We start from the raw sequence: 24,593 nt of genomic DNA, 5'->3' as shown, positions 1-24,593 counted from the left end.
CATTGATCCTAGAACCATAGGATACTTCAGGCTGGAAGGGACCTCAGGAGGTCTCTAGTCCAACCAGCTGCTCAGAGCAAGGTCAGTTGTGACATCTGGCCAGGCTGCTCAGGGTCTAGATGAGTCTTGAAAACTTCTGAGAACAAAGAAACAGGACACCCTCCCTGGACAACCCACTCTGAGGCCTGGCCACCCTCACAGGGGGCATTTGGTTACGTTGCAAAGGGGAATTTTCAGCCTGGCTGTCCCCAGCCAGGCAGTCCCCTGATGTGCTTCGTTGCAGAGGGAGAGGACTTTGCCTTTGTCTCTATTTAATTTCATGAGGTTCCTGCTGACCTGTTCCTCCAGGGTGCCTAAGTCTCTCTGAATGGCAGCATATTGACCAGTCCTCTCAGTTCGTGTCACCTGCAGACTTAGACAAGTTCACTCTGTTGCCTCCTCTAGGTCATTGACAAAGATATGGAACAGGACAGGTCCCATGATAGACCTGTGGTACCCCACTTGTTACTGGGCTCTGGGAAGAGCACAACCCATTAACCTCTACCCTGTGAGTCTGATCATCCAACCAGGTTTTTACTTTTACCCATCTGGTTGCCCACCTATCCAGACCATAACATCCTAACATGTACGAGAAATTGTAGAAGTGGTCACTCCATGATTTTCCCAGGGACCAAAGAAAGGGGCAACCAGCCTGTAGTTTCCAAATCATACTTTTGGCTGTTTGGGATTTTTTTTTCCACCAAGATGGGTGCAACACTTGCTTTTCTCCCAGTGTTAGGAGACTTTTCTCCCAGTGTTAGGACATAGTCTCCATGACCTTTCAAAATCAGCACAGTTGTCATCCCCAAACTGTACTCACAGACTCATGATGTTACACTCAGGTGAGCATGGTGGCAAATCTTCCAAACCTCTTACCTTGTGCTCTTCAGTCCTAACAACAACAGAGATTAAGATGATGATGGTATATTTGCAAAGCCGGTCTCTGCTAAAGGGAATATGTTTCAAAGCAAGAAGGATGTGCATGACTGCATCTGATGAAAGAAATCAGGGTGTAGATTCAAATGGCTCGCACTACTAACTCCTCCTCTCCTCATATTTTGTTTTCTCTTCAATAATAATTTCAAGTGTGTTAACACTCTTCCTGAGATCAGTAGCTTGCTTTCAAAGGCAGTAGACATGACAAAAGTTTTAGGAGAAATAAAACACAACAGCACCACTGGTCAAGTGGTACCATCATCACCTAGACAGATAAATGTGTCCTGAGATCCCTTCATGGCTGCATTTGCAACATGAGCAGAGTGAACGAATGAGCCAACAAGGGAAAGACCACTCTCCTCTTCTAGCCCGTTGCAGGAGGTCCTCAAAGGAAAACTATGCGAGGGGAAGACTGACCCAGCCTGTATGTTGACTCATTCAGACATCCAGAGGGATCCTTATCCCAGAAGGACTTGGCTCTAGTCTCAGAGGGGACTGAGATCTCCTGAGTTCAGAAGAGGGACAAAGTCTTTCAGTGGGAAACTTCCACTACAGCTTTCACCATGTTTGGTATGGGCCAAATGCAAAAAAAACCCCAACCCAAACCAAACAAACAAAAATACCAACAAACCGAAAACTGGAGTCAACAGAAAAGTTTCCATGAGCTACTGTGGGAATCAGACAGGGCCACATTTTTCAGTACCTTTTTCTTTTTACTACTCCTATCTATTGGCAATCCTTGGAGACCAGTCAAGTCTTGCTTCCCGTGCTCCTCATTTATCAGCACACACCTAAAAATCAATAGCCTTGCGCTGACCACTTCTGTTAGTGCATTATCATTTCCTGCAACAAGGATAGCTTGACAAAATGAAGTTTCAGCTAATTAAAGTTTGTAAAACACTTGCATTGACACTGTCTCTCCAGCACTCTGTAGGCCATTTCATACAATTACTTTTGGAGGAGACTCAGAATCACAGAATTATCTAGGTCGGAAAAGACCTTGAAGATCATCCAGTCCAACCGTTAACCTAACACTGACAGTTCCCAACTACACCAGATCCCTCAGCGCTATGTCAACCCAACTCTTAAACCCCTCCAGGGATGGGGACTCCACCACCTCCCTGGGCAACTCCAAAAGGTCTTGGGTCATTGATCGATCTTTTTGTAGTTGCTACCCTTGCATGGTGCTTAGTCAGGACGCTCTGTCCCCCATCCATTAATAGGAATCACTTCAGTTTGAATGGCATGAGTGTCGTCTAGATTCAATGGGCTGGGAGCCCTCTGCATCATTGTTCAACACAAAGGTGCTGGAATGCTCCAGCCACATGCAGATTTCACATTTGCTAATGCTGACATCTCCCTCATGGCACATGTGGTCCTTCACATAAATGAGAATCAGTCTTTCTGATTTCCAAATTATTTGCAGCAGAACACATGCCTCGTCAGAGACAACATGTTGCCAAATGGTTCCCAATAGTTGACTAAGGCAGCCCAGCCACAACTTGTACCCTTTGAAAGGAAATAGAGGAAATTGTACAGCAATTTCCAATTTGCTGATAAATCCCAGGGTAGTCTGGGCTGAGGAGGACTGAGCAAAATCTATCAGGCAGCCATAGGTCTCAAACAGTTCAGATTTAACAAATCAGTTTGCACAACAGTATCATGTAACACGTGAACTTCGTGTGTTTATAGAAGGTGTTCCTCAGCTTTTAAGACAGATGCAAAAAAAGCCCTGAAGGACCAACACAGGAGTGAAACTAAATAGGGCAAAATCAGTGCAACTTCCTTCTATCGCCCCTTTTCCTAACAGGGATATTATATCAGCTTAGACTTGTACACACATGCTGGTAGGAAAATCTCTCTTCCCCGCTTCTTACCGCATGTGAATATTGTTCTGGAGTTTGGCATAACCCAAATGCAAAAGGCCAAAAAGAGACGATGGACTGGAAGAGGAAACCATGAGCAAGGCTGTGAGATGGCTGCTAGTGACAGCAGCCCTCCAGTTTGGTCCCCGGCGTTCCAAGATGTTCATTTACACCAGCCCACACTCAGTCATGCAATGTACCTGCACATCAGCCCACCTTTCCATCTATAATGTAAAGCATTTTATATATTGTCTTGGAGTACAGCAGTCTCATTTCTTCCTTCCCCACATGACTTGTGGGATGAGGTTCTTAGCTGTTTTCTCTGAACATTTCCTATGATTGCTTAGTAATGGCTGCATTACAGCTAGCAGCTATTACTCTGCACACAACTGCATCCTAAAAGATGCATACCTCATCTGAGGAAAGGAGATCGATTCCTGCTGCTGCAGCCTGGCTAACCAAATTCAGTATTTCCTACATTAAAAAAAAAGAATATATAAATGCACAGACCCTAGTACAGATCCAGACCCCAAGGTGTATGCAGGGGTCAGCACCCCTGCGCCTCCGTCCACGCTTGGGCTGGCAGTCCCGAAAGGGACCAGTGGTGGAGTAGCCATAGAGAAGGAAACGCAGCTCCTCTTTCAGGCATGGTAGGATTGTGATGGTGCAACGTTGCCAAGAGTTTATGCCAAACAGAAAGGCAATTTTTCATGCTGAAGTGAAATCAGTACTTAAAAGAGGTTTAAAGGAAGGACATCACATGGGAAAAAGTAAATTTTTGTTGAATCAAGTTCAAACATTGTGGCTGGATTTTCAGTCTAGAAATGAATCTATTCCATCTGGAAGCATCTGCTACAAGCTTCTGCATCTTTAGTGTATCATAAATAATTTTTTTTTCTGGTTTTCAGTAGAAAAATACCGTTTTCATGCCAAAACTAGGATAGAAAGTCAAGCTACTTGTACAGTACTGTAAAGCTGACTAAAAGAGCCTGTTTTGGTATTTATCATTTGGTGAGACCTTATTTTCATATTTAAAAAACAACAGTAAGCACAAATATCCCAATGCAGGAATGGGAGCAGGTACAGCAGGGAGAGTCCTGATCCGCAGGTGCTGTGAGCACCTTGTCAGGGCCTGGCAAGAACGTCAGATGAAAAGCCACGGCCTCTGTTCCCCATACCAGTCACTTCTCCATTTCCTAATAAAACCAGCTTTTCTCCCTTGGAGCATTTTTTAACCCAAAGCTCTTTTCACCAATAGAAATTGTACTTCTATAAAGAAAAAAGCACAAGAACTGCAGTTGTAAAGGACTATCAAATGTCGAAATTCAGCACCTGTATCCAGGAATCAATACAGCCTCAATATGACAGTCTGCAAAATCCCAAAGTGCCGGGACCAGCATTATTTACAACTAGCCTTTCATTGCTGATGCCCAGACACTGCGGTACCTTGCTTTCTTCCCCAGCCGAACTGCACTCAGCCTTTTTTCCTCCTCCTCCATTAACCATGCCACCTTTCACCTTGGAAACCAGCATCTCTGATTGCAATTCTGCTTCAGGGGAGCTGAATATATGATCTTTTTTCTGTTCCACGAATACTACATTTTAGTTTTGGCTGAAAACCCTGTTGACATATTTGGCCAAACCATGCAATTAGGGATTCACACACCTCTAATTTAAACCTCCTTGCGCAGGTGAGCGTGGCCGCAGCCCGCCCCACCACGCAGCTGCCGAGCGCCCCGCTCCCTCCTGCCCACGCCGGTGCCGGCATGGCTGGGGCTGCCCGAGGCTTGCTGCCCAACGACGCAAGGCTGGGGCCACCGGAGGGCTATCAAATCTCCTCGTCTTCTCACTCAGCAAATAATAAGCTTCAGTCTGTGATTTTGCAAATCCCACTAGCTTTCCTCAAGGAAAGGTCTGTCGAGTCGGGGAGTGTTCATAGCTACCAGAGTCCGCTACATTTGTGTGCCCTCAGCATTTTATACAGAAGGTCACCTTCTCTCTTCCCTCTCTCACACATGTCCCAGGCATTAATGACTGCAAAGTCCCAGAGGTGCAGGAACTGAACCACTCACATTTAAATACAGCTCAGCAGCTGAAAAGGTGAGTTGTGCATTAAATGCCAATCATGTTTTGCTCTCGGAAACTTTATTATCTCCAGGCTCTTGTGTTTGCTCTGACCCACCAACAAAAAATAATTTCAGTTTTCATTTTTCTACCTGAGAAAGGAGAGGTATCTCTCCAGGTTTTGGAATCAGCCTGCAGGGATCAGAGGAACCCTTTGGGTTTTCCCTAGAAGCAGCTATGTTTCACATTAAGGAGGATGTGAGGAAGCTCCACACTGGCTATCTGTTGGCCAACTCTTCCCTCTTGGAGCACAGGGGAATACCTACATCTGCCCTCCAGGCAACTATTTCTAGCAGAACTATTATCTGAAAAAAAAAAAAAATGGAGTTGAATAACTTCTGTACACTGGTTCTCCTTTCCAGGAAATGGGAGAAAAGTTATTTGCTAAATTAAAGGGGAGTTAAAGATTTAAGATACCACTATCTTAAATAACCCAACATCTTTAAGACCATGTTTCCTTAGGGAGCCCATGAACTTGTGCATGCAGGCCTTGCCGCAGCCGGATCCTCCCATGTGTGCAGGGAGCACAACTGTACATCACTGACAAGACAGACCTCCTCAAAGGCAGGGTGGGCGTTTGGCACATACACAGGCAGCAAGTCACCACACCTTCCAGCTGCCTGAATTTCCAGAGGTAACAAGAGGCTTCTCAATGTCTGGCCACAGTCTCTGGGGCTTAACCATTAATTTTCAGTTGATTAAAACAGCCAGGCACAGAAGTACACATACAATATTTAACACAAACAAAAGCCTCCTCATAGCTTTTAACCACCAGACAGAAGAAACTATGTCTTTAAAAAGTAAAACAACCCCTGTCACTCCCACCACCACCCCTCCACTCCCTACCTGGAGGAAGCCCATGGGGAGGCTGGTGCCTTCATTGGCTGGCAGCAACTGCTGGGCCAACAAGGCAAATGAAAGCCATGGGCTCAGAGCTGGTCCCCCGTAGACCTTCTGGAAGCCCAAGTGCCCCCAGCCTGCTGGTGGCAGTACCTCTTGGGGATAAGGGGGGGCACTAAGGCTGCTCCTTAGTAGTCAGGCTGAGCCATGTAGCATTGCAGTAATCAAGGTCAGCTTCTGAAGTGGGCTGGAAGCAGAGACGAGCAGTTGTGCAGGCCTGGGAAGCTGGCAGAAGTGATCTGCACTGACTGCACTTCCCCAGCGGCTCTCCAAGGACAGGGCTGGTTCAGGGCATCCCAGCCCCGCAGTTACATCCTGGCCTCCCAGCAGCGAGCTGAAGATTATTCTCATCATCACAATCCTTGAGAAGGTAAAATTGCGTTGGCAGCTGAGCAGCCCCCAAGTAAGTCCCTCCCAGAGCAGCTCGGGGTGCTGGATCCAGGGCCGGTGGTCCCAGCCCTGGCTCGCTGTGACAAGGAGCTCCAGCAACTTAGAGGAGGAGCAAGGCCAGGTCCCAAACCACCTCTCCCCATGCTCTCTTCCCCTGGCTGTTCCCCATGCTCTCAGGGGCAGCCCTGTGCCAGTGCAGTACTCGTCTCTGTAGTGGGGGCAGAGCTAAGGATACTCCTGACCCCGCTGTCTGCTCTTACAATTAGACCTGGAAAACCACCCCAGAGATTACAGTCTCCCTGCTGCAGGAGGGGCAGCAGCTCCTACCAGTTTGATCACCAGTGAGGTTCTTCGCTGCAACACTCAGTCATGCCCACCCTGACAGAAGCAGACGCAGCTGCAACTGGGGCCTGGCCACAGTGTCATGAAAGGTGAGTCTGCCCTTGGCTTGGAAGCTCAAAGCACTTTCCTCTCCTCTAGGCAGTTCACACTACCCATCAACGACTGGAGTCACAGAGAAGTCCTCTCCGCAGCTCAGCAAAGACGGCTGCAGAGGCACACTGCATCCACATCAGCGATATCTTTTTCCAGTCCTTGCCCTGGACCCAGCTCAGTAGAGCAGGTGTCCGGTGTGATCACTGCTGTCTGCAGCCAGAAGCACCAGGGTGGGAGAAAATCAGAACAATGGGATGCTTGAAGACTTTGGTGATGAAGACAGAGATGGTCATTGCTCAGAGGAAAAGAAAAATAGAGTTTTAGGCTGCCTTTATACCCGTTTGTTGAAAGAAGACATTTCCCTGGGACCCTGGCACTCAGGGTGATCATGAACCAAACGATTTGGCTGACATCGCTTAGTTAACTCAAGAGTGCAAGAGAAGATTCTTGCTTATTTGCTTTCCAGAAGAATACCCACTGAATTTACTTCACTGGAAGACAGAAAACTCAGCTGCTAGTACAGTTGCATAGATTTGGTAGAGTTCCCTTGCCTGTGCACTCGCTGACTTGCCACATTGATGTTTCCTCCCACTTAAGCCCCACGCTCTTTTCTGTCTGCGCAGTTGTGGCGCTGACTTTTCACTCGGTGAGGCTGCGGGGTGTGAGCTCCCTGCCAGCTAAGTTAAAGCTGCTTGCCACAGCAGAGCTGTAACATTGGCAGCACCAGGGATTAATGATTCTTATTTAGGAACATGTGTGAGTTGCAGAAATTAAAGAATCAAAACTCAATCTTTCCTTAACTTAGCCAACACGGGTAACAAGACAGATGCAGATAACACAGACACCAATACATATTTCCCTGCCTTGGTCTGGAAGTGCAGTATCACCCATCTGGCACAACAATCTTCTGGTATCATGGATTTTTTTTTTTTTTTTTTTTTTTTGTAAATCTAACCTCTACAGGCAGTTTCACTCTGTTATTCTTCCCCACAATGACTAGTGCAAGATCCCAATCCCCTTTTTTGCCAGGCAACAACTGAAAACATTCATGAAGCAACCAAGTATCACCCCCTTCTGCCATTCATTCACAACCTGAGCCACATCACCCTGGCAGTTAGAGCTGCCACACTGTGGGCAGTGGTCACCTCTTTCCCACAGCTGCTCTTTGTGGCATGGATAGCTGCTGGTAGGTGAATTTTGATCAGCCATTTAATGGTTGATCCTATAGTAGGCATCTAAAACTTCTCCGATTATTTCTTCTGAACTTTAGTTCGAAGAATAGATAAAAGACAGCACAAAAAGAAAATTATTCTCCGTTTCATCCCACTACCCTGCCTCTATAAAAAAAAAAAAATATATATATATAGTGGCTTAAGAGTATTTTCTGGTAGAAGCGTCAAAACACTACCTATAAATTCAGCATTCTCTGAATTGATAAAAGCAGGGTGCTTTCATCTTGCACTGCTCAAAAGGCATTAACTTTTGCCCTAAGGAACTGGATGCAGTTCACATTCTCCACCAGCTGAACAGTAACTTATTCCCTCAAGCCTGCTCCCAGAAAGCACAAACATCACCTTGACTCTGACCAGAAGTTCTGCTCACGAAGCAACAGATTTGTAGAGATAAAACTCTTACCAAGGTACATGATACATGTGTCCTGTGCAGGCTGGGGCTCATGTCATGCAGTATCTTGTACATAATGGAGGCAGTAATGTGCCAGAACTATTTTTCTTGTAAGAGTTGGGCTCTTCATTGAAAGTTAGTGTAATGTCTGAAGGATAAAAATTACTACCTTCTTGAGAAAAAATGTTATCATTAATTATGATAATTCTGAAGATTCTATCAATTTTCATGACTACAGTGATCCATTTCCCTTTTAAATCTTGCTCAGTTTTTCTCCTCAAATTACTTCTGGTGCAAGTGTTTGTCATTGATTTAATGGAAAATGTTTCTATTGGCCTTGAATTTATCATCTCTGCTTTAAATATAAAAACTGGGCCAACAAAGTTACAAGAAAAAAAAAGTTCTCCATCCATTTTCTCTGTGTTAGTCATAACTGTAGCTATTTTAACCACTCACCCCTTTCAATCTCTCTACAATATTTCTGCTGCCTCATTATTTTTGTTGTCATTTTCCAAACCTTAAGGAACTTGCAGTACAATGTGTTGGCCCATGATGCCCAGAACTCAAGTTCTGGACTGATCCAGGTAATCTTAAAACTCAAGAGTTGTGCAAGTACTTCGCTTTCTCTAACTATGCCATCCTCTGCATTCAGAACTGAACTTTATTTATCACTGTGATCAACTAATTCCACCAGCCTGATAAGGTACCACAAAATTTTTTATGACCTTGATTTCAATAACCTTCACCATTTTCTATTTTTCATTGGTCACTCCTTTTCCAGATTAATAAAAAAACCCTTATCAATTTAAAAAAGAAGTCAAAGTCAATCATAACTATTGGAAAAGTTATGATTGAGGGTTTTGTAAATTTACAGTCTAGTATAATAAATTAGTTAACAAATTACCATTGCAAACCTCTCCACAGGTATGTACATGTGGCACAGGACAAATATGTTACTACCTTATAAGAATTTTTAATAACTATCATGAACCCTGTATTAGTGTCAGCCTTTCAAATAACATAGACTTTTTATTGTGCTCTGAAAATAAGCTCTATACTGACAAGTTATGGCCAAGATAGAGTATCTAGGAAGAATCTAAGTACTTCAGAAGAATTAGAGGGGGTAGGAACTCTCCCTTAACCATCTTAACAGATCTTAGCATTTCTTCTGATTCAAGCACAGAAGTCCTATTGATTTCAGTGGTGCAACTGCTGTTAATGGTCTAAACACCAATTTACACAGGATGTAGAAGCCAAAATCTGCTTAAGCTTACCCATTTAATTAGCATAAAGTTAGTGAGAGAATTTTAAATCAAGTATTATATCCATCTTCCTATTTGTTTCTTGAAGTAAGATTTTTTTAATGATGAATCATACCAGAGCACACAGAACCACAAAATACACAAGCTTTACTTCCCCAGAGAGCAGCAGCAGAAGCTGACTTTTGGCCAGCCCAGAAATGTCTGCCTGCCTTCTTACCTATAAGAGGAAAGAAGCTTTTTCAGAGCACCATATATTTCTCTTCTAGATTAAATCACTGCTCCTCCTGTTGTAAATGCAGCGTACTAAGGAAAGGTATTCAGAGACTGCAGAGATCACCACTGGATTGATACCGATGCAGCACTTTAGCCAAGCTACAGTGAATGTACTTTCTCCAGCAGCTGAGCTAATCCCTAACACTGTTTCAAGTCTTATTTTTTGCTATCATTTAAGAAAATAGAAGCTACAGAGTACTTTCACTTCTACCTCACATGTGCAAATATTAATTTATGACTGATAATGCAATGGTATGGGAGACGGATGTGGTCCCTTCATGATATTTCAGAATATGAAGGGCTCTAACTCATCCTCTCCTTCCCTTGTGACGTCTATTCACTCATCCACAGGGAAAATATAATTTCTATTTAACAGTGAAAATCAAATGTCAAACTCTAATTTATTATCAGACCGTCCAACAGCCTGTCCCTGCAAAGACTTAGCTTTAATCTTTATGGGCTGCAAGTATTCTCTTGACTCCAATCAGTGTAGAAGAGAAGCATATGTGTGAACTTTAGCAAGGCTAAGGAATCTGGGATTAAGAGCGACTCCTTTTGTTTTGGCAAATATACAATCCACATTACAAAGCATCAAAAGAAAAAAAGAAAAGAAGCACAAATCTTTTAGCAATTCTCCCCCACAGTTTTCCACCCAGCTCACACCCCAACAGAAATGCTCTGCAATGGGCAGAACTCTGACTATTTGCAGGAAAATTAAGGCAACGGTGCTACCCACTTTCTGCAGGAGTTATTTTGGCAAGCTCATGCTTTAAATGCCAAGCAGCATTTAAGGATTTGCTCAGACATGCGCATATATGCATCTTATTCATCTCAACAAAAGGGAACTCCACATACTCTGCTATTCAAGCTCACAAAATATTTTAACTAGAAGTTACTGGATTTTCATGTATTTATACTGTATTAAATACCTAGCTACTTTTTGAAACCAAGATTACGTTCAAACATTAATTTTTCAAAACCAATGCATCTGAAACACTTGTTTAACTAGCAAAGCATGTCCTGTCTCAACCCATTTCTTTTACTTGTATCGTCATAGCCATTTCCCATCTGAGCCTGTATTACTTAGGTGGTCAGCATTCTGGAAAAGGGAAGTTTAATTTTCTGGCTAAAGATGATAACAGAGTCCTAATAGCTTTTTGATGTTTATCAAGCTGCTTTTTTTTTTTTTTTTTTTTAAATAAGAAGGTTTGTGTCCTATAGTTACTTATTTAGCAACTACACTGCAGTGTACAAGGAAATCCCCCCTCAAGATTCATTTAGGCAATGAGTACATCATAATGCTGTCATCTGAGTTCCCAACACCCTAAGAGGTGTGTGTATACTCTTCACTACAAGTAAGTGAAGAATACAGACACTTAAAGTCTGAGCACATACCTTCTGTGAGGTAACCAGGGTGTGACACTGCTGTCACATTTCCAACTGTCCATCCTTGGATTCTTCTCTGACAGAAAAAAACCACCCTCTAGGCTACTTCTTTTGATGTCAACGGAAAACAAAACTGAAGTGATACATCCCACTAGCAGTTTTCAGCAAGTTTTATCCCCCCTCCTTTTTTTAAATAAATAAAATGTGAGTCTTTACTTAGTTTCCAGATTAATAAATATTATTAGAAGTAGTTACAGACCCAATTAGAACCCTTAAAACACCACTGAAATGCACTACAATATTCTTTTATTTAGTTTACAGAAGAGTCTATCAGTACAGGTTGCAGAAAGAAAATGTTTAGTGCTATTTACAATTTGTTTTAAAACTCTGCTCTATACAAATTTAATTCTGATCAGTATGAACAATATTTTTGTAAATCTACTGCATATAAAGCATTTCATCAAAGCAGTGACAATGAATAAAATAACCTGATTACATTTGAATGATGCCAATCATTCGAAAAAACGATTACACAGAACATCTGTAAGAGTTGTGGACACTTAAGTACAGAACACAATGTCAACCTGTGACTCATTTTTTTAAAGGCTAAAGCTATTTATATGGAATATTGTTCTATTATACTACACGCCAATCTATATTTAACTTCTATAGTTATGTATTTTATAAGATTTTTATTAAATATATTCTACACATATTTGTAATTTCAGCCAGGAAGAATTCCTCCCCAGTGAAAAAATATAAAATCTTTTATATTTTTTTTAATTTTTATTTTTTACAGGTTTAGATGAAACTAGCTCATGCTTTAGTGCTGTGCAAATTTCTTTAGCATATCAACGTTTAAATTATTGATATGGAATAAAAGAATGGCATCCTTTTTAATTATGTATGCCTTCAAAAATCAGCTTCTGATTTTAATACAATTGCAAGCACTAATACCAAATGCAGATTACGTAAAGAAACAAAACTAGTACTATGGCAGAGGTTCTTCTTTTTGCTTTTTAAACTTTAATAATTCTTCTGAAGTCTCTAATGAGTAAGCATGACACTGGACACTAAGGTACAGATGAGAAAATGACTGAAAAACACCAATTGCCAATATTCAAATACATAAAATTGATTAGTAAATGATGTTTTCTAACATTTATGCACAATAATAAAAGCCTATGAACTACAGGAAATTACCCCTCCCATATTAAGGCTAGGAAATGCACTCTCTGCACTTGTTTGTGCTGTCTGAATAAGCACTCAACTAACGTACGAGATCAGAGTGCACGCAGTAACGAAAAAAATCAGTTTCATCAGCCCTCTACAGAGTGCTTTTAAATTACAGGCACATAGTTTTGTTTGTTTGTTTGTTTGTTGCAGTGAAAATATATATAGTTAGACTTGGTTTAGTTAGTATTCTGTGCCAGTTTGGCCACCAAGGTTGACTTAGGTAGAATTGACTTAACAGTTTTTCCTTTGATTTGGCCATAAGTGAGATTTAATTATAGATATACTATTTTCTAGTGTTGCATTATACATTGTAGGTTATTACTAGGCGTCTCAAATATTGTTAAGAGATTGTTGATGAGAAATATACTGTCAACCATATTTAGTGCAAATTGCATCTAGAAAGCTTGACTGGTTAGATCCGGTTAATGGAGATTTTTGTGGTAGCAAAATGATTCCTGCTATGGAAAAGAACACATTAACTTTTCTGGAGATTGACTTCTTTCAAGAACTGATGTACTGTAAGATTATTCAACAAATAAAAGCAGGAATTTTTTAAAAAAACCCAACAAAACAAAAATGAGTGTTCATAGATCTTTCTCTTTAAAAGAAAAAAAAGACTAATGAGACAGTGTTCGTGTAATATTTCAGTTCCATGGATTTACAGATAGGCTCTTCCTACAGGTGTTTGAAGCAAGGTAGGGCCTCTTCTATTCCAGCAGCATGAAAGACAAAGACTATATTACATCACACTTAGCAGGTAAAGCTAACAGGGTTTACAGGATTACACAACAGTTGCTTTCTCCAGTTTTTTCACGGTTTCTTTGACCTGTGGAGCAAGAAGAAAGTTTTGCTTACATGCCATTTCTAAAGCAATTAGATTGTTTTATGTGTGAGTATGCATGATTCAAGTATATTTTTTATTATTTTTAATTTAAAAAAATATACATGCATACATAACTGAAAAATAAATCAGTTGTTTTTAAGAATAAAACCAGAAGCGTTTAAGTTTTGAGTAAATTTCTGCATTCTACAAAAATGCTAAACCAGAAAGTTAATTTCTTAGTTTTCTATAAACATCATGTACAAAAGCATTCCATTACTTGCTTCACAAAAGACCACAAAGACTTGTCTTTTCTCTGCTATGAAATACTGAAAAAGCCTGTAAGAGATCTGACCACTTTGCCATATACTTGACTAAGAAATACCCCCAGCGCACAGCATACCTTGAGAGTTTGGCTCTGGCAATGTCTCTCTAGCCACCAAATGCATCACTGTTGTTTTACCAAAGGGAAGTTTTAATGCTGCAAAAGGAGAAAGAGAGATTTATTAATACATTACAGCTGTTTTCTTTCTTCAAAACACCCAGCTGAAACTAACTATAATTGGATTAACATCTGTTCAAAAGTTCATACTGTTAGGTTTGAACTGCTTACTAAATATATTCATAAAAGCATTTCTGGCTAAAGTTTTGTAGTTCAGGGTCTTGGGACCTGATAATAATCACTTAAAACACTGTGTTCTTAAGAGACATGATATTCCTGTTAGGAAACTTAGCCTTCCTCTTTTGAGTAAAAGTAGAAGTGCACATATGATCATGCAAAGACTCAGGCTTTATTGATAAGGATGCAAAAACGTGGCTACTTCAGCCACTACATAAGACATCAAAACACTGAGCAACTGCTGCAGAACAGATTTTCCTAAAACATACTTTGGTCCATAATAGATTTTCCCAAATACAAAACGTCTGCATCATGCCTTTTAATGTATTTTTCACATGCCTGATCTGTAACATCAGCTGCATGTGAAAAATATAAAATTTAGAACATTTTAACTCACAATGCTGCCTTAGTGAGCTTTAGTAACACAAAATAACAAAACTGGAGCTTTCCACAATTTGTTCTGCTTGTTTCTGAAACTATAATGATAATTTTTACATTCTGATTTAAGTATACCAACATGATAATGTATTTATAGTTTTAGCACTGTAATATTTATCAAAACTTCTAGTCTCCTTGAAGTGAAAGGATTCTCTGTTGCTCATTATATTTAGCAGATCCTTATTCCCAGATTCAATATTCTGAACTTTGACTTCTTCCAATTATTTGGTGTGAGGAAGTTATTTTTATAAGTTCTTTATATAACTTCAGGTTTTTTTCCTCTCTCCAACTCCTAAGATTCTTTCTTGATTATTTTTCTGAGAAATGTAAGTTAAAGATGCTTTGCCTACGTTTTGTCCTCCCCTCCTTATAAAGAAAAAAAAAAATTAGCGGAATGTAACAAAAATTGAACCCTAAATACACAAATCATTCTGAGCAGAATTTTGTCCTCTCAAATTCAATTTACATCATCTATTTTCACATACAGTGCACTAAGGCATTTTAAGTGAATAAATGAATAGTGAATGTCCAATAAACCTGAACGTAACTGAAGAGAAAAATGTCACTATTTTAATCACTACAGCATTTTAATCACTACAGATCCAAAATTCAGTAAGAAAAAAAAACCCAACCTAGTATTTGGCTACTAAATGTATTGAAAACAAGCCTAGGTACAACACTGCTATTACATTATGTTCATTGACTACATATTTGTTTGAAAAAATACAAGTTATGATTAAAACACAGGTGGAAGCATACAGAGGGATACCCAGCTCCACACACTTCTCTCAAGTAGCTATACTTTGGGAGAAGCTATCTCTGTAGAAAGACAGGTCTTAAAGTTGGTTTCGTTTACCCGAAGCATTGCCTGTGCCCGCAACTAAAAGCTACTGGCATCTTAAACTCTGACAGTGACGAAGTATTTTGGGTACTTGATTTTGTGGTACAACTGAAAACTCTGCTTAGAGCATATTAACAGTTTCTTAGCTCAATGGAAAATGATTGTCTTCATGACAAACTCTTAAGAAGCCATTACAGAGCAAAATACTACAAACTAATCACATTAGGGACATCTTTCATAATATCAAGACACTTAAGTAGACTTGATTAGTGATCTGTGGAGATTAATTATTTACAGTAATCAAGTAAAAGTATGCTAATATTTCAATTAACTAATTTCAGCTAGTAGTTTGCATAGTTCACACAAGTTATTAGCAATTTCCAGCTTCTTGCTTGGAGCACTGTGACAGAATCTGAGCACCTTAATGTATGCTCAGTAATCTCTTCTTGCTCTTGTCTCCATTCTCTCACCCCTTTCTCTCAAGTAAACGAAACTTTGATTTAATTCCTTCCCTATCTGTTTAATTCCACGTTTACTGCAGATTTTCTATTGTCAGAATTTACTTTTCACTCCCTCTTTTGGTACGTGTATGGCACAGGGTGGGTTGCCTTCCCTTCCCTACTCCCCAATAAATAAGGAAGTAAAACATCGCTGATAACCATTATCTAACAATAAACAGAGAACCATCAATTATGTATTCCTAATTAATATTATTTCGGATGTAAACTACAGACCAAGTATTTAGCTAAAGGATGAAATTCCTGTTGGAAGCTGAACAACTCTGCCTTACCCCAACCCTTCACACAGGCAGGACACAACAGTGTTGGCTCAAGCACTGCAGGCAAGAGTGGCACCACAAGCTTTACAGAGGGGTCTGTTTGTCTTTGCCACTTCCAACGCTATTAGCTCTACTGGTTTTGTTGTGACAGTCCATTCAGAGAAGCTGGCAAGAAAGACAGCTCCTTTAAAATAATTTTTTTCCCACAAGAGTCAGTTTTCGCTATCAATTTGTCATTTTTTAAGGCTTAGTTTATAGGAGTCTCAAATTCCTAAGGCGCTATGTATACATGTGAGGTTACAACAAGAACATTACAGTATCATTTTTAAATGGGAACAAAAATGGACTCCTGTTAAAAAAGAAAACACCAAGCTGTTCCCTTGGAAACTTTTGTTTCACTAGTTGATAAGTGACTTACAGTACACAGTAGGTCCAAATTCCAGTCAATATTTCCTAATTACCTAAAGCAAATAAAACACTAAGTGCTCTAACTCAGTTATAGAGAGTGGCAGATAGAAATGCTTAATGGAACTGTATTATAACAGCATAAGAAACTATTGTATTTATCAAGAAGTTCCTCCCCTCCCTGCTTATAAAGATAACTAGTTCACTTAGGGTTACATCTAATGAACACCATAAACTAAAGCAACAGTCTTTCCAGGCTAATTCATGAATTGTTGTTCCCCTTTCAGCTGTATAATCTTGCTCCAGATAACTTCATTAGTACTGGAGTAAGCCAGTGTTTTAGGATTTTTTTTTTCTTAAAGCAATACAAAACCAAAAAGATATTTGAGAAACACTAAAATAGATGTAAAATCATTAGGGTAAAATCATGATGATTAAACTGCCAACGCATGAATGATTAAGAATGAACTAAAATGCCCTGAATCCAAGGAAGCTATAGACCTAAGTTAATACAAGAGTCGACAGCATGCAGCTACTATTTTTCAGCTTAACTCATTAAATACATTAAACAAATATTCAAAGTTATTTCAGATTTAGCCAAATGCCACTAAAGGGAACAAGCATTGGTGGTCAAGAGTAACACCTAGAGATGAACGGCAAAGAAAATCCCATTTAGCTATCCTTGCCTAGAATGTGTAGGGTAAGACTAGCATCTCTACAATTGCAGAGATGATCCAAGACTTAACATTCGTCTTTCAATGCTACTCCAACTGCTACTAGCTGCACCCACTGGCACCTGAGAAACATACAAATTAAAGAGTGAATAAAAATTTCAGAGTTCTCCAGGCTGAACTGACAGTGATCTTGTTGGAAATATAGCAGCATTAAAAATTGATTTATATGGAGAGTAAATCTATTCTAAAAGTACATCACTAGTCAACATCAGTAATGGTAGAAAGCGAATCAATGGCTCTATCATCCCAGCCACTTCATGGGAAGACCACCATAGCAGTCCAAAAATAGTCTTTTCAGGTTCATCTTAACTTCGAAAACATTTCATTAGTGATTTTGTATTATATTCTCCTCCCTGTATTGCGCTCAAGTACCAAATCCGTGAACAATCTGAACATACAAAGAAAGTAGGAGTATTAATTTATTTTTAAACTGGCACAGAGAAGAGAGTATAATTTTGTTTATTCATTGATATAGTTGGTATTCACACTGGAAACTTTTATCTACAAAAGGAAAGATTGTTACAACTTTGTGTCACATCTCTATCAGAGACCCATCAAAATATCTAATTGTGGGAAATAAATTGCCACAAGGGGGCATAGTTGAATTGCATTTCCTTAGCCTATGAAGTGAAGCCATTTACTTTTGTTTTCGCATAACTATGCAATTGTATCCCTGGGAGAGCACTGGACAGCAAGAATGCTTCCCCTCATTCTCATTCATAGGGTGTCTTCCTTCATTCCACTAAAATATAAAGTATTGTTTAAATAATTATCATAATCTTTATCAAATTTTTAAAAATACTTAAGAAGATGAAGCTTACCCTGCAAGTGCAGTGTAAGACAGGTGGAACAAAGTATTCTATTTAGAAAGACAACAAACAAAAGCAGCATTACTGTTTCGTTTTGCAAGAGGAGACTTGACTTACCAGGTGGTACCTCCCAAAGTTTAACAACCAGTGGTAACAAGATGGAAAAATACACAATAAGTTACAATGTCACTCTATGCAGAGGAAAAATATATAGCAAGCAGTACTGTGATCTTGAACAGTAAAGTAGTATTTACTGCACTGCAAATAAATATGCTCTTTGCCTGGCTGTAACATGGTTGAAAATTATTTTCATACCTCCTAGTGTCACATTGCCATGAAGAAACCTCCCTTGATAAATAAGCCTCAAGATATTTGGACTGCTGACTTGTTCTTCTTCCCAATCTGAAAAAAGTGAGAACATTTTCAGTTGTATTGTAATAAAAGCATCTTTTGTTATTTCTCTCACCTTTACCCAGGAAGAAAACCAAGAACGGGACTCTTTTGCCTGAATCACTAAAGAGAGAGACTGAAGATACAGAATGATAATTCAAGGCTAGCACTCCTAAAATCTATTCTTAAATTTATTTGACATTGGGCTTTGAAACGTGTAATTTTATGCCTGCAAGTGTAAATACTACTAAATCACTTCACAGATTTTTCAGGTATTTAGCACATATACGAGTCCTACACAAAATATTTAATAAATGCCAGTTGCTTCCTGAGGCTTAATATCCGTTTGGCTAAAACTGCCTTATTTTCTTCCCCTTCAGAAGTTTCTCAAGCCATATTCCTCCTCACCAGCTAACTAACTGGAGCCATTCTCCAGCAATGGGAGGCAGCCACACACAGAGTGAAAGCACATGTGATGGGTCATTTGAAATAAGATTCTCAGAGCAGAGCACTACAAACGCTCTGCAGGCTGCTCAGCGGTGTTCAACGATGGCCAGATCCAACCAGTTCAGTGTCCAGAGGGGTCAGTGACCCGAGCAGCCCCACACCATCGCCACAGAGAGCTGGAACAGAGGGCTCGCACGGAGCAGAGGCCAACGGACACATTTTAAGGAACTTATCAAAAGGGCAATCTGTGGATGTTTTTATGTGGCAAACAGTGATTCGGGAAAAGCAAGCATGCATTTTCCTATAATGCACTTCCTATCATGCTTAAGCTGTCATAAATAATTTATAAGCTTAAATGATCTTTTCCTACTCTTTTACTGTTGCTGTCACAAAGTGAACAACAAATAAATATGCACTTTGCTTTCAGAACAAATATCATAAAACCTTGTAATGTTGAATTTAAATGGGCTCTCTGGGAACAGAGTGTCTACTGTTTCTTAGCTGACCAGGTATCTGGCACCAGATGTTCACAAATGTTTTCCCTTTCTGTTTTTGTAGTGTTTATATACCAAAATGAATATTCAGCAAGGGATCACAACAAGCGACAGAAACCAACCTGTTCACTGGGAACCTACAATTAACATACAGTCAATAGCAACTGGCACTGCAAAAGGAGAACTGAAAAGAGGAGAAGGGGAAGCATTTAAAACAAAAGCCACATGGCTGTGGAGAGTGTACGAAGAGGCATCTGGTGCAAAAAAGCAAACAGGCAGGCAGAGACGCAGGCAGAAGGAGCCATCGCAGCCCCAGAACACAGTGGAGGCAGGGCTGGTATCGACAGCACAGGCTGCAATATCCCCAGGTAGCTGCCATGTGCCTAGTTTATAAGATTAGATCAAATTAGGCAACAAAAGCTATTTGAATTTCAAGTATTTACAGTCCAGGTCTGATTCAATTGTCTTGCAATTCAAGAACATGCCCTTTTTGCTATGCTGTGAAGTGGGCTACATTAAGTATCTAAATTATCACACTGTGCCAGTAGGCTAAATGATTTTTTGGAAAATACCAAATTTTTTCAATTTTTTTTTTTTTTTACTCCATACAGTCTGAACTCCACTATACTATGGCTGTAAAGAGAAGTTCAGCCAGTTTACGCTGTCATAAAGATGTAAAACAGCAATCAAAAGAAGACAGACTGCATTTTGGCACAGGTATATGTTCATTGTTAAGCTGCCAATTTACCCATCCTTTTAATTTTTGCTTCTTGGCTGGCAGTCTGAAACATTTCTTTCTGACATGATTTCAAATTTTAATTTCCACTGATGACTAAATGAGTCAAAGAGGAAATATTTACCTATGACTTTTTTTTTTTTTTTTTTTAAGTTCAGCAGATAATTGCTGTACAAGAAAAGAGTTAATATTATTTAAAAGAAAATGGGGGGTGAGGAGGGGAGAGAACATATAACCTACCTAGATGATAAACATTAATATAAATTTGGCATTTTCCACTACAAGTCAAGAGATTCCTTAATTAACAACCATATTGCCAAAAGAGGGGAGGAGAGGTTTGCTTTAATCCTGACAGCATGTGACTGAGGATATTTCATTACTTTTTTCCTCACAAGATCATGACAAGTCAAAATGGTGGTAAAAACACTCTATTTCAAGGAAACTGTAGTCCTCATCAAGATTTCTCAGCCCTGTGGCAAAGAACAGCACTCTCAATCTGAAAACAGCTAGTAGGTTAATGTTTGTGAAAACCTATACACTATTCTGAAGTAGATTTTTCCTCAGTCTTTTAAATGGACACTATTCTTCTTTGCACAGGCAATTAAATATTCATCAAGATTTAGCTTACTCCCTCAGGACAGCAGGTATTTGAACTGAGGCTTCCATGTCTGGTTCTACTTTTTTTTTTTCTTCTTCTTCTTCTTTAAAAGAGAGACTTTAAAATGTGTGTTTCTTCCCAGCTCTCAGCTAAGAATCTGCAGCCTTCAAGCTCTTCACAAGGCTGGGAACATGAGACCCCATGTTCAGGAATAAACTTGAGTAAGAAAAAACACAGTTCTGCCTTTACTAATTCAGATAAAGGTACACAAAGAACATTTGTTCATGACAACTATGTTGCAGGCACACATTAGAATATGTACAGTAGCTACACGGATGCTGTATCAGCCAGATTTCTTAGAGTGTTTTACATCTTTATCTAGTACTTCAGAGGACTAAAAGCCTCCTCTTTCATTACTTATTTTACTAAACATATAATGATGCATTCCAGCAAAACAAACAGCAAGCAAACAAGTCCCCTGTAATCCTGTTCTTCCTGACACTAGTTTAAGGCCTGAAATATGGATTATCAACACTTTTTGGCATGAATTATTATCTACCATACCTCTTCGACTAAGGCACCATAGAAACAGCTACTGCGATGTTTTAGTTTGTGTAAATAGTAGCCTTTTTTTAACATCAAAACAGTAACCCAGATGAAGTCTGTACCGAAAGAAGCATTTTCTTTCATTGTATGTAATGCTGTGTCTGTGTATTGGCTATTATCCCATGAAATCACAGTCATGGAGAACAGAAGCACTTTGTTTTTGTGGAACAACTCACATATGTGAATACAGATTTTACATTTTCAATTTCATTTTTTGAAGCTAGTAGTCCTGCATAACACCAAATATATTCATACAACCTCAGTTTCCCTCAGTTTTTTAATGTTTCTTAAAATGTTCTTTTATATTTGATTTTTTCCTGGTAAAATATAGTTATTACAGATCCTTTCCAAGATAAGGTAGTAAGGCAGAAGTACTTCAGATTCAATTTCACTAATGCATTCCTGTGACATGCCATGTTTTACATTATCTGTCCTCACATAAGAGGTTTTGTATCTCCCACATGTCCTCACACTTATGAGATCCTCTAATAAAATTGATCAAGTGTCTAAAGATAGGGGGAAAGTAGTACTTCATTTTGGGGAAGGAAATTTTAGAAATAAAGTGGGAAATAGTCCAGACATCCAAAAATCTGCCCAACCGAAGAAACATGGAAAAAGAAAGCAAGCTGACAATTGTATTTCTATATGAATCTATGCCCAGATACACAATAAATATACTTAATTTGAACGCTGAGAACAGAGATTGGTTTATTGACGCTTTAGTCTGAAAATACAGGGAAGCTTCTAGCTTGCCAGTTAAAAAGCCAAAGCCACACAGCTACTCACCCATCGGCCAGTTGTCATACACATGTTTTGCAATATCTGCAGCAGAGTCATTTGGTGAAAATAGGAACTCTTTCGTTTTCCCACTTACCAAGATGAGGCGCAAATTTATCTGTTAAAAAAAAAAAATGCAGTATTAGGAAAGTATCCAGAGAAGACTTAATTTTTTTTTTTTTTTAAGTTACTAAAAAGTTACCATTGGTTTTAGAAGAAGATTGATCCAAAGTGAATTGACGAAACAGTTTAAGATGATGTTAAAATAGTCAAAGTAGTCAATAAAAATTTGTCCATTTACAGATAAACTGGGAAGATTAAATTCCTACAGCTGGCATTTCTTATGATAAACACCAGAAGATTCCCCTAGGTAGTGTTTCAATCAACTGTGCCATTAAAAAAAGCTTTCAGCAGAGTATAAAAAAATTCCAGCCAAAACACGCTGGTAGCATATCTTCTTGAATGAATTGGAAAAACATAAACCTGAAAAATTAACCTCAGAGAGCACTAAAAATACCAAAATCTGCACCTGAACAGCCTGTGAGCCTCAATAAAAGCATAGTATTTGTCAGTCCTGATCTCATCCACTGCATCTCCTACAAAACACCAGGGAGTCAGCCAGCATCCTTCCTTGGTCCCAGCTGCCACAAAACTCAAATCCCTCTGCCAGTCTTCTGAACCCAAAACTCTGTTCCATCACTGTCTTTCACTACGAGCAAGGTGGTTGAGATCCACATGTAATACCATAGTAACACCATATCACAGTTTTTCTGTAATCAACTTCATCTAACCATCAGCATCTTCAGCTATAATCTTCCTCTCTTCTCTATTTGCAAGTCACTGAATATAATTCCTTTTCCATATAGCATTAAAAAAGCTTGTATAAAGAGCTCACTATGACACTATTTACAATGCAAAAGAGATTAAATTTTGGCTCATAAAGTAACTGCTAGCAAGGTCACAAAATATGTTTGGGTGGCTAACACTTACCAAGGCCCATGGCAAGCAACAGTCTAGCTGCTTTTGTGTTTTGGCCTACAAGCCTAAATTGCACCAACTAAAAAGACTTTAGCATACGAACTGCTTGGATACTTCTTTCCAAATCACTCTCAAACAGTGGCTCTCATTTAATTTATGTTGCATCAAAGCTTTCCTTGTTGGAATTCAATAAACTGTCTTCGAGATCAAATACAATAGGAAAAGTTTAGAGTGATGTCCAAATTTTCAATACTTCTTCAGGGTCAAAAGTCTTAGCACATCATATCCACTGAACATGACAGTCCTGACTCAGTTATCTACTACTGACCACTCATTTCAGTAGCTCTCCAGACAGATTGCCTATTCTTTCTTGAATGTTTTGGCTTGGATTCATCTCACCTATCTTTAAGTACCTAATGGAGGTATCTAATATCATCCTGCACATTTCAAGGTCAGTGAAGAACATGACCCCTCCAAAAAGCAATTCAGTCTATTTCAAAGTGTAGCGAGGATAAAAAGAGTTAGCATAAAAGGGCTAGGCTTCCCTCCCTGTTCCCCTGCTAACATCCTTCAGAAAATATTAGTTCTTCCATTAGCCCAGGAAAAAAGGCAAGTGGTAGCTGTCTCTGAGAAAGCACCACAGCCACTGTAAGAGTATCAGTATGTATCAGGAAATCACAAAAAGACCTAAAGGGGAGAAGCTGCAGGAATGCTTCTGTAGTTAAATACAATTCTTCATAAAATTCAGAACACATCTGGTTTTGAACATTAAAGTTCCATTTTCTTTGATATTTCCAGGATGATTAAGGAATTCTTTTGAAATCTCACCAAGATTTAGCAGAAAAAGCAGACCAAGTTCCACTATTCCTGTTTACTCCAAAAACCTGACTACATTATGTAAATTTAGCAATGGCCAGCCTATGTCCACTTGTTGTTCTGCTTACACTGTCTTTCAGTTGAAGCAGTTTCCCCACTCTTAGCTGTCTCCACCTGTGTATGTATAAACAATACTTACATATATAGTTTCTTTAGCTGGACTACCCAAGACAAGCTCTTCAAGCTTTCCCTAGTGAGATATCCTCATTCATCCTAGGACCCTGTCTCTGCACATTTCAATTTCTTCTCTGTTCTCCTCAAAACCAATTACTATTTCTGAAGCATACTAAATGATGTCTCACCAAATTCTTGTACACCACCATCAGTAATTTCCTCTGTCTACTGGAAACATCCACTGTGATTGTATCTTAAGAGTACATACACCTTCATAACTGCACCAAGCTGTTTGCTCAGTTACTCTGTACTGTTCTCTACTTTGATCTTTTCAATTATTCAGCCTCCAAGCTTGTAACTGACATTCTGGCCATAATGCCATGGAGCAGAAGGCTCCAAATTTCATTCCACTCCCATCACTCCACCCCTCCCAGGGAAAGGAGGATAGATGGAAAAAAGTATTCTGCACCACAAAGATGTTTCAGACCTCCCCCATGTCTGGGACCATGACTTATGAAATACCCCCGAAGTTTTATGCAACACTTCTTTCCTTCTCTGTTAAGGGCATTTTTCTAACTTCCTGTCACCAATAAACTTTAGCTACAAGATCCCTTTACATGTACCTTTGCCATTAAATGAATCAGGAAGCATAAGACTGATCTGA

At 39.5% G+C, this 24,593-nt stretch overlaps 1 protein-coding gene across 1 annotated transcript in view; it reads right to left on the bottom strand.

The window, feature by feature from the left end:
- Positions 1-11,522: 11,522 nt before the first annotated feature.
- The window catches only part of UBL3 (ubiquitin like 3), a 56,482-nt gene continuing 43,411 nt past the window's right edge, over positions 11,523-24,593 (bottom strand). The window contains exons 2-5 of the mRNA XM_074914704.1: positions 21,971-22,079; positions 18,229-18,315; positions 13,693-13,770; positions 11,523-13,295 (exon numbers count right to left, since the gene is read on the bottom strand). Of these exons, the coding sequence (XP_074770805.1) occupies positions 13,243-13,295; positions 13,693-13,770; positions 18,229-18,315; positions 21,971-22,079 (327 nt within the window). The 3' untranslated portion in view covers positions 11,523-13,242. The remainder of the gene's footprint in view (positions 13,296-13,692; positions 13,771-18,228; positions 18,316-21,970; positions 22,080-24,593) is intronic.

Source organism: Athene noctua, chromosome 1 (assembly GCF_965140245.1).
Source record: "Athene noctua chromosome 1, bAthNoc1.hap1.1, whole genome shotgun sequence".
In the NCBI taxonomy this organism is placed as follows: domain Eukaryota; kingdom Metazoa; phylum Chordata; class Aves; order Strigiformes; family Strigidae; genus Athene; species Athene noctua.
This window is presented reverse-complemented; position numbering and strand designations above follow the sequence as displayed.